The sequence below is a fragment of the Phymastichus coffea genome, unplaced genomic scaffold (assembly GCF_024137745.1).
Source record: "Phymastichus coffea isolate CEN01 unplaced genomic scaffold, Cenicafe_Pcof_1.1 PCOF00078, whole genome shotgun sequence".
NCBI lineage: Eukaryota > Metazoa > Arthropoda > Insecta > Hymenoptera > Eulophidae > Phymastichus > Phymastichus coffea.
This window is the reverse complement of record NW_026706889.1, coordinates 907,600-918,763: the sequence shown is the minus strand read 5'-3', so window position 1 is coordinate 918,763 and position 11,164 is coordinate 907,600. Positions and strand designations below refer to the sequence as shown.

Genomic DNA, 11,164 nt, shown 5'->3' with positions numbered 1-11,164 from the left:
AAAAACTTAGTTATTTACACTCTTGCTAAAAAAAATACATCTATCATGCACTTTCATTTATCTATTGTTGAGCGAAAAATAGAATCTCTTTTTAGCATAATAATTCTATACTATTGTTCGATCTACAAGTTTTTCATTAAAATAGAAATATAATTCACGACTTTGCTAATGTAAACGTGTACAAATATGAAAATCAAGCTTTGTGTCGAGAAAATACAAAGTCAAGCTTGATTCCTTTCCAAGATAGACGATTTACAAAGTTGTAGTACGAGAAAAATAGTTGTCAAATAAGTTTAGGAACTTGTATCTATCAGCTAAAGACTTTCAGATTTTCATAGTTGAAATAACACTCTAGCAAAATAAAAAACATATTTAAAATACTACTCGTAGAAAATTAATCTAATGAAAAACAAAAAGGCAGACATCGATGGACGTTCATTTTTACATGAAAATTGTTCTGTTTCAGAGTGCGTGTGGATGATTTTAAAACGAGAGAGACAAAAAAAAACATTTGAAAAAAGTCATTGTTATTTCTAAATGACAATATGATTTACATATTTCACATGAGTACAAACAATTGTTCATTTTATTTGTCATAGCCATTGTAATAACTGTTTTGTATATAAACGAACGAAACTAATACGGAATCTAATAATTTTGCAACGTCTATGCACATTGTACGCTAGTATTACAGATAATAACAGACGCGAATACAACCTTGGAATCCGGTATTGTATCCTATTTATTTATTTGTTTGTTCGAACACATACCTAAACATTTTTATGTCTTCATATATTATATGTATATAAGTACCCAGAGCAAATGCTAACGGTTCACTTTGACAAACCAATAACATCTTCAACGAATGAGAGATCATGGTTCTGTTAAAACGGTTTCATTTCAGTATTGACTATCGACATTGAACAATGCAACTCATTTTTTGATTTATTTATTATTTTTTCTCTACAACTCTAAATATACAACATTAGCATAGTATTCTTTATCTTGCGTGTTTGTCATTGTGAATTGTAATTGCAGCTTAACCACCACAGCCCGATGAGTTTTGCAAAAAATTTATTTCTATTTTTTGCATATTCCAGGAGAAAATAAAACATTTACAGTTTTTTTTCAATACGATCAAGTTTAACATATAAATCTCCAATGTTCACCTTATATACGTAAACATACATTTAGCTATCTCATTAAAACCATACCTCTAAAGTAAACATTTATCAAAAGAACATATAATCCCCTCCTAAAAAACTACTACAAAAGTCAGGGTAATGAACTTTTATCCCTCAACATTATCATCGACTATAATAATTCTTTAACATAGCAGCAATAGACTCATTATAAATGTATAATATCTTACTTTTTGTTACTTCAAAGCTTCTTTGTTTATTTACAACTTTAAGCCAGTTTCCCTAAAAAAAGTCAGTTTCATTAATCTATAGAAAAAAATTGTCCCCCATATTATTACTACGAAAGTTACCCAAAGAATCATTAATAATCATTAATCATTATTACTATAACAATTGAAAGTTACTTTAATCAATAATGCCATTAAACTTTTGCACATAATAATAAATAATCTTAATAATTGTTACCGCATAACGAAGCTGGAAGCAACATTTTATAATCTCTACGTATTTAATCAATCAATCAATCAAGCAATTAAAGTAAAAAGACAAGCGCGCTTCTCCATCAAGATTATCAAATCAGCAATGTTCTTCGCTCATGCTGGCGATAGTGAAAGACGTATTTTTTGTAAGACTTGTCGTCGTCGGCTGGTTATCGAAAGGCAGCGGGCGCTAGAAGCCAAAAGTACTGAAGGTCAGGCCCTTGGAGGGATAATCGTCGTCCTCTTGTCAGACTTGTTGAGAAGTTATCAAGTCGGTCTTGCTCGAATTCTTGAGTATCGATGGGCCCGGTAATTTTTGCGATGAAGCTGGATTGTTGACGGCTGCACCCTGTACCGTCATAGGCTGACCATTTACCAAGACTATTGTGTCGCATACTGACTCATAACCGCAACCACCTCCTGCGGATATTGTTTTCACTTCGCATGTTTCGTATTAATTTGCTTGCACACTCAAGGATTTGTTGTTGTGGTTTTTCATTAGATTTGTTGTTTGTGTTGTTATTTACATGTGTCATTGTTTTTAATCTTTTCCATAACTTGCAATTTTCAAATTTATGTTTTTTTTAATTTCAATTATCTGTTTATATCTCAATCTCAATAAGTAATAAAAATTCTTATAATAATGACTATCCACATGGCCTTGGTAAGTAAAATACTAATATCACGAATGTAATTTAAACTTTACAGTATAGTATGCTAAACTTCTGAATAGATATCTAGGATAACTATCAATAGTTAAAATATGTAGAAACTATTATTACTTTCTATTTAAGTGTTATACTGAGAGTTCGATATGGAAAAGACTGATGGAGAGAAAGAGTTCAGGGATAGATTCTAGTCATGCCCGATGCAATCACACTTTCTAAGGTTCTCTAATATGAGTATGAAATTGGCATGCGGGAAATCTTAATGAAATGAATGTAGTCAGTAAAAAAAAGAACTGCACCGAGGTCACATATACATTCATTCAAACGACTGCAGTAATTAACATATCATTACTTGGATCTAAAATATTTTCGCGAGGCTCACGAGCAAAATGATAACGTCATGGACGAAAAAATTAGTAGAACAAAAAAAATTGCACGTTATCTGTCGGCGATGTAAGCATACACAAAAGAAATCCGTGATAATCATAACAAAAAATATAGTGTATGTAGCATTGATTATCACGTCAACTTCAACAATGTCGCTGCATACATCTGTTATACTGAGCTACGCAAATAAAAGTGAATTTAACCGACCACGCAATGAGAATTGTCAGTCATAAATCTGCGTGCACATAAAAAACAGAAAAACTTTTTCTCCCTTCAGGCTCGTCGTCGTAACTTTTCTATCCCCCTTGTATACGACAAAAAGCGGTCACACGCATTAATCTACGTCGGAAGGAGAAAAGCTGAGAATAAGCAATGGATGAGAGTGAAAGTCAAAATGGACGGTTCATAATTACCGGGTGAGGGTGTGTGTGGCAGCGTCCTCGACGGCGTGAGGGGATTTCGAGAAGCAGGACCCCAATCCGAAGTCGGTTGTAAGAGTTTTCTCGCTCGCTTCCACACACTTTCCGAAGCATTACCACCACGAAGGTCATCGTTCTCATCTTCGTCCTCGTAACCTAGTCGTTGACGTTTGCTTGCTAATAGTTGACTCTGCGGAAGTAGAAAAGAAATAAAGAGGGCCCAGGTTGAAATTTGATATTCATGTCTCGTGAAATGTATACATATATATCCAAATATGTTGCACTTGTCATGTGTACTTGATGAGAAAATCGCTGATGACTCTTGAGAAATATATTTTCTTTATATTTCAAATGATGTATATCTCCGATGACTTATTATATTTGTAACTACTGATCCACGCAGAATAATACTCGAAAGAAAATTATATGGAAATGTAATCCAAAAAATGGAAGGCTAGGATCGATTTAATATTATATTGATATCTTTATATATATCAATATAATATAACGTACAAGGTATGACCATCATAATAAATAAAATATACTTACAATAGCAAGGCCAACAATGACAAGAACAGGCACGAGACCAACAGCCCATCCGACGGCATCCGCCCATCTTGGATAGATATAAGTTCCATAAGTGAGTGGTTCGTATTCCACCCAGTTGAAAAACAATATAAAGAATAAAGTCGCTGGTGTGACGATCTTCCACATGGACTTCCAAAATATTCGCCAACAGCGCCCACGCACGCCAATCATTTGTTGCACGTCGTCCAGAAAACGATCAGCGCCATACACCCACGCAACCAGAATACATTCGCTTATGGCAATGAGAAGAACCGACCAATTTGCTGCGTACTTGTCCATCAATTGTAACCAATACATGCCAGCCTGTGGATTGTTAAAAAAAAACATTCTTACTTTCGTTCATTGAAAAAAAACAGAGATCATAGACGTAGTGATGAATTATACGTTGGTAGTAAAGATGAGTCCACCAGCATAGCCGAAGATGGCACAGCCAAGGACCACCCAGAACTTGTAATTCCTAAGAGCTGGTATTCCGTCCAAGATAGCAGTGGTTACAGTCTCCATTAGGGCAAACTGCGAGTCTAATCCCAGAGTTAGCAGCATCACGAAGAACAGCACTGACCAAAGTGGTGCTACTGGCAGTCTTGACACGACCTAACAATATTTAACGTCAGCATTGGTATTCAAAAGTAGAGATCAACATTAATACCTATACCTCGGGATAAACAATAAAGGCAAGCCCAGCGCCTTGATCGACAACCTGAGCGACGGGCACATCCAGTTCATGTGCGAGGAAACCAATGACGGAAAAAATGACGAGCCCCGCGAAGAATGAGGTGGCGATATTACTGATTGCCACGATCAGTGAGTCTTTGTAACAATTATTGGTGAACTTGTTGTACGAGCTGAGTGTGATCAAGCCACCCCAAGCTGGGCTCAACGCGAAGAATATCTGTACGGCGGCGTCGCCCCATACTTTTGCCGAGGCAAGTCGCTTCCAGTCGGGTGTCAAGTAAAACAAAATACCCTCATTTGCGCCGGGTAGCAGTATACCTCTCACGAACAGAGCGATCTACACAAAGTGAATAAAGGCGTTTCGCTTGAAAAATACTTACTTGCAAAATGCATGAATTGCCGACTTAAAAGTCAATATTTTTTATTACGAATGAATTTAGCGTTTATTATATGCAATTTCTCGGACATTCAAGCTGCAGTTACATTCGATAAAACTGCGTTTTTTGAGCGTGCAAATATATTTCAAAGTGATGCCGCGGCCGAGAGAGTATTTGCAGTTGAATCGTAAACCATTTAAATTCGCCTACGTTTATTTCAACGCTCATGCTTGATGTCTTATTTTTTATGTAAAAGTGCAAACAATATTTGCATATAATGGAAAAGTATTTATAAACAAATAATGAAAGACTTGTTTTGATAAAAGGTAAAAATTGCTGATATAGGCACTCTCATCAGTTACAAATTTTTTGCGATCACTCTGCTTCTTTTTACTTAGATAGTTATTTATGAAGGGAAGTGCGTGGGGGTCTCAAAAATGAAGTTCAAAATGGAAAGCTTACCAGAACGACGTATGGAAAGAGAGCTGTGAAGTAAACTACTTTGCCGGAGCTTTGGACGCCCTTGCTTAAGCAGAGGAAGACGATAACCCAAGCAAGAAACAAACAACCAGCCATCTTTGGACTTATTGTGCCGGTTTCTTCAATTCCACGGCTCAGCCGAAGCACGTGATTACTGTAAAAAAGGATTACAGTTTTACGTCATTATCATTCATCATGATTCAATCTCTCATCAAGACAATGGCTGTATTCAAGTTTTAATGAATGAAATGCCTCAGTAGCCAAAGTATGCACAGAGTATTTTTGGCATTCAAGCTCGTCGAATTTGAAAGGGCTTAAAATTTTCAAAGAGAACTCCACTGAAGCCAGCAAAAGAAGGAGAAAAAAGTCGGTACTTTACTTGAAGTACTCCTCTGCGGGTGGCTTCCTGACTGCGTGGGCGTGGGTAAGATTCACCTCAGTAATCCCAAGAGTCGCTAATTGGCTGGAGTTGAGGCATTTTCGCTCGTAGTAAGTCATATTCTGACTCATACATTGCAATGCGACTTCGGGCATGAAACACTCCAGTGTACTCCATTCTTCCTCGCATTTGTTCCACGGCAACTCGCCCATCTCTGTGGAAGAGGATTTCTTTGTTGACAAGTCAACTTTTTTCTTATCTTCGTTGTCACCCGGGTGACAATAAGAGGGGATATTATTTGGCAAGTTTGATTCGAGGGAACGGAAGATCAAGAAGTTAGACACTTTTTCAAGAATGTTGGATTTGTAACCACCAGCATTTATTACGTTCACTTTTGGTTATTTCGAACGAATATTAAACGAGAAGTTATTCGTGCTTATTATATTTTTAATGAAACTTTCCAACTGTAAAAATGTAAAGCTTTCATATTCCTCTATGTCCATATAAACTGTCTGCAATTGTTTACTATCACAAGCAATGACACGCGCAATAAATTACTATTTCCAAAAAATATATATAAAAACAAAAAATCTGCTTTCCGAGTAATGTTTATTAAAAATTTCTACGGAATCCTGACAATACTGGCACTTATATTACTCGATCGTCTCCGTTCCATAAGCAATAAGCAAATACTGCAAAGCGGTAATATTTATTTTAAAATCTCGATTCAAGATAATCCACTGGAAGTCGAATGTTACGTCAGTCGATCTACCATTGAATCTCTCGAAGGTAGATGATATTGAAGAGATCGAAAACTCACCAGCAACCGAGGCGAACATATAGAATAGAGTCCATCCGATGATGAGATTATAGTAGAGCATGACCACCGAGCTGACAAGTACCATACCGTAACCGAGTCCACGTAGTAGCGGGCAGAATCTTTTGTAAGCGGCCACTGGTCCTAAACTTGCATACTGACCTATATTAACAAAAGCATAGACTCCGCTGAATTTCAGGAAAACGAGAAGACTTGCACGATTTTAACTGCAACTAAGCACGCGATTCATGAGCGATGAAGGACTTACAACGGCAGTCGCGCGTCACGCAGAAGACGACAAGACCCCAATTTAGTATACAATGACGATGCGGATACATGTATTATTCAAATATTTTAAATGATTGATGATTATGTTAGTCGACACTTTCGTTTGATTTATTGGCGGGGATTTTCGGCTTTCCGATTTTGGGGGGAGACGTGTCAGTTGGTATGATAGGTAAATAAATACATTGATGAATCTGCCTGATTGATTTGTAAATTTTCATGTAACATATGGCTAATTAATGCCGCGGATCAACGACTTGCGCGGGGATATCTGTGATCAAATCTTATTACCTCACTAGGATTACGAGAGCAGTTGCTGTTCATTTGCAATACAATGTCGTTTTTATAAAAAATGAATCGATCTAACAAAAATTTTATACCTCTACAAATATTTATCTATTCAATAGATAGCTATTACATGAAATAGTTACATTGCAATACTCTAAATTATTTAATTGTTTACAAACAGTGCGTACGCATGCGCGTAGCGCTTTCTTTCTACAAAAAATGTTTCATGATAAAAAGTTCACAGCTCGTAATGATTAGTGAAACTTACCAAGCGACAATTCCATAAACATTAAAGGCAGCCCGGCAATGACAAGCATGACGGTAAAGGGTATGAGAAAGGCACCACCGCCGTTGGAGTAGCACAGATAGGGAAACCTCCAGACATTACCAAGGCCGACACTGTATCCGAGCAATGACAGTAAGAAGTCAAATTTGCCGGTCCATGTGCCACGTTCTGGATGCTCGTCCTCACCAGCCTGTAGAGGAGCTTGGCTATTTGCCACCGAATACTTGTCCTCGTTCTATAGCACCAACCAGCAATAAGACAGCATGTTATGTCAGATTCAAGTTAGACACACGCACGCGCATCGGGAAAACGATTACGCATGCCAACTCTCGTTGCATCACGCGAGTTCGCGCGCAAGGGCGTGTATACAAAAACCGCTTTCTTTTTATGATCTACTACTATCACTCGGTGATAATTACTTTGGTAACGCAGAGACTTTTTTCCTTCAAGAGGGGAAAAACGACGCGTCAACTTTAAAACGAAGAATAGAACAGTTTTTTTCTTCTTCATTTAGTCGACGTCTCGGAAAGCTTTTAGAGGGGCTGTTACGAAATCCTTTCAACGCGATGACAAGTTTTTTTCCCTCCCTCGTTTCTCTCTCTCTCTCTCTCTCTCTCTCTCTCTCTCTCTCTCTCTCTCTCTCTCTCTCTCTCTCTCTCTATATATATATATATATATATATATATGTGTGTGTTATATATATATTCGCGTTGGCTATGAATGCCTTTCGCAAACTACTCACGGTGTACAATGCACACTCAATTTATCGTAAGCCTGCTAATTTTAAAAGCTTCCTTTCGCGAAAACGTAAAAGAAGGTTTTACGTCTTGTTTCCCTTTGCATCTTTTGTGTGGATCTAATTGACTTATAATTCAACACGTGGCGTGTGCATCAACTTGTCTTTTAATAGGCGAGAGTAGTTTTTTCGATAATTTGTTGTTTATATCCTCAGAGCGTTGGGTAGTACAACTTTAAAATGCTTTTCTTTGAGAAATAGATTCGGGCACCAAGTAAAGCCAAGCTACATGATAAACTAGAAAACTTTGCTATAACTAGTTTTAACATAAATACGTGCTATCTTAGCTTGATTCGTTCAGTGCACATACTCTGATTATTACAACTTTTTGCAACAATATCGAATTTCGAGGTAAAGAGGGAGTGAGAGAGAGAGAGAGAGAGAGAGAGATTTTGTTGAGTCAATCAATAAATGAATTATTCGTGAGGCAAAACTCAAACAGCAATAATAAACGGCCAATTGCAAATACATTATTGTCGCTTGCTAAAAAATATTTTATAGGGAACGACTCATCACGAATAGTTTTCATTAATTTGATTCGTGCGTAGCATAAATAGGCAACTATTAATTAAGCAAAACATTAAGTGCCCCCAAGAGCGCGGTTATTACATAATCATCGTCGTTTTACAGATCGTCAATGAAATGTATCATACAGTACCACCCTCGCGGGACTACTAAAATACAGACGTCGATAAATTTTCATTAATGAAACTTTCACCGCGTCGCAAGCTCTCACGTGAGTTAATCGATACGATCGTTTTATAAGCTCTTCCGCGCAAGTAGTAGCATTCGAGTTTGCTCGGGCAAAAAAAAAACCATGTCACGTTACAACTGTCATATACGTCATTCACGCGCACGAAACTTATTTACACATACACTCTCAGGATGACGACGATGATAGTTACACTTACGTCCCAGCAATCAAGGTAAGGGCGTATCCTCGGCGATGAATCTTCCATGTTAACTTGTCGCGCTTGTTTGTGTAGTGTGCGTGTGCGTGTGTGTGTGTGTGTATAATTAAGGGTGATCGTCAATGTGTAGCAGTCTTCTCCTTTTCATCTCTCGCCCAGCGAGAAAGTCGACTCAAAAGTAACGAGAACAGTAACGTCAGCTTCGCCGTATTCGCCGCACATCCTTTGCGTTCGACGTTAAGAAAGATAGGAATGTAGCCAGCCCTCGAGGATGATGGTGATGCTACGTGTATATAGCTGACCTTGCAGAAGGCACTTCCATCGCGACCTTGAATGAACCGCTGCGCGCGCCGATCAGCTGCTGGCCGGCCGGTTGTGTCTCTCTTTTCTCAACAGTGCACTTTTTCTCTTTTTCGTATCAACACCACTTAGCTATTTATTTGACGCTCGCACTAGCACACTTCGATGACGACACATGCACGTTGTCATATTAAAACGTACACACACTTGTAGCAAATTGAAGAGTGTACAAATGGAGAGAAGAAGGAAGGAAAAAGTCGCGCTCGTGCGCCCGGCCAAGCGCCGACTGCGAGAACGAGTGAAAGCTCGCTTGGTGCTGGCGCGCCACGGAGGTCGATCGATATTACTGCTCCTGCCGCTGCTGCCGCCGCTACGGCCTCCCTTCTCCGTCTCCTCCTCTTGGTTACTTTTGCCTTCAACTTGCACCCACGGCCATAGGGGTACAAAACCTCCCCTTCTTTTACTGCGCAAGCTCGCGCATTTTCAGCCTGGGGGCTGCCGCCGCTTCAGAGATTTATGCCTCATTCAGCTAACGACGTATCTTCCAGCTTCCGGCTTTTGTTATCTCTGTACATGCATGCGTGCTCCTGCTATGCGATAGATATAAACATCGGTTTTTGTTTTTTTTTCCTTTTTTTCACTTGACGCATATGACGCATCGTCTATGTATAACTGCAGACAAGCTTTTCATGCAGCTCTTTATTTTTTTTCCTGAGATCCGTCTGAAGAGTTTGAGAGTACTTGCGAGAGATGGAGATAATAGACTTGTAATAAATGGACTTTTATTTGGACACTTTTCACATTTTTCACTCTATTCTTTTTGTTTTGCAACTTAAGACTTATTTTTTCGATTGAACGATTATTCTTCTTTGGGTATTTCAAGATGAATAGTTTTCAACTAAAATAGTTTTGAAAACACGATTTTATTTAAAATGTTCAAGCTATGATTGTTCGATCGAGTCGTGAATGCAGTTCAGCTTTTATATTTGAAATATTTTAACGATTTCCAAAAATAGTTGAACGCTATATTTTCTTCGCTAAATGATTATAATGAAAGTACTGCGATGTTTTTTTTATAAAGGCATAAGTTTAGTTGTTAGTTCCAAAAAATGAAAAATCCTAGCTCAAGACGATTGCAAGAAATCACAGTAGTTACAAAGTAAAAGTCAAACTAACCCGATTCCTGAACTCAGCTCAAAGGCTTAATTCAACTTAGCAATATGGTGAATCGCGCGGAAATACTTTCCATTTGTATAATGTAAAATGCCGGTGACTTTCCCCTCGTTGCCTTTAACTTCTCCAACTTAGAGGTTTGCGTTCGCGATTTAAGAAGAAGAGAGGAAAAGAAAAAAAAACACTACAAATGCCACGTAGGAAAATTTTTTTTAAGAACCTCCGTAAAGTGTCCTATAAAAAGATACCCCTTTGATCAGAGAAAAAAAGTAAGAAAAAGAGAAAAGAAGAAATGGAAACTAAGTAGCAAGGATACAGACAGGCAGAAAGGGGGACAGAGGGCGCGTGTTGGCAACATCGATCAGACATGACTCCGACTAAGCGGGAGGGGTGGCGAAAGCAGCAGCACGCCGCTGCTACTGGGGGCCAAGGTGTATTGATCATTTCCAGATAGGCGTCCGCGTCACACGCGCGCGCGCGTGGATTTTCGGCTGCTGTGACTGCTGCACCTATATCTATATATGTATGACTGTATCAGTAGCTACCTCGGTCTACCTCGAATTGAATGCTACTTTCACATCATCCATAGCTACTTTTTATCAGCATTATTCTCTAATTTGTATATTTTGCCTTAAAAAGAGAAGATATATACATAGCACTTGTTATGCCTGACTATGCACGAGCTTTTCTACTTTTCTTTCGAAAATCTATAAT

The 11,164-nt window shown here is 38.2% G+C and overlaps 1 protein-coding gene across 3 annotated transcripts; it reads right to left on the bottom strand.

Moving 5' to 3' along the window:
- Positions 1-1,862: 1,862 nt before the first annotated feature.
- Positions 1,863-9,647, bottom strand: LOC131668446 (sodium- and chloride-dependent glycine transporter 1-like). Of its 3 annotated transcripts, none has more exons than XM_058942623.1 (10): positions 8,972-9,647; positions 7,253-7,505; positions 6,415-6,573; positions 5,595-5,808; positions 5,198-5,369; positions 4,339-4,695; positions 4,068-4,277; positions 3,645-3,986; positions 3,090-3,285; positions 1,863-2,041 (listed from the first exon to the last, which is right to left on the bottom strand). In XM_058942623.1, exons 1-10 carry the CDS (start codon positions 9,023-9,025, stop codon positions 1,869-1,871), a joined length of 2,130 nt encoding a protein of 709 aa, XP_058798606.1. In that variant the 5' UTR covers positions 9,026-9,647; the 3' UTR covers positions 1,863-1,868. The 3 variants fall into 3 exon arrangements, with proteins under 3 accessions (XP_058798606.1, XP_058798603.1, XP_058798605.1); XM_058942620.1 differs by having other exon boundaries at positions 1,863-2,059; positions 8,978-9,647; XM_058942622.1 differs by having other exon boundaries at positions 8,978-9,646.
- Between the last annotated feature and the right edge of the window lie 1,517 nt (positions 9,648-11,164).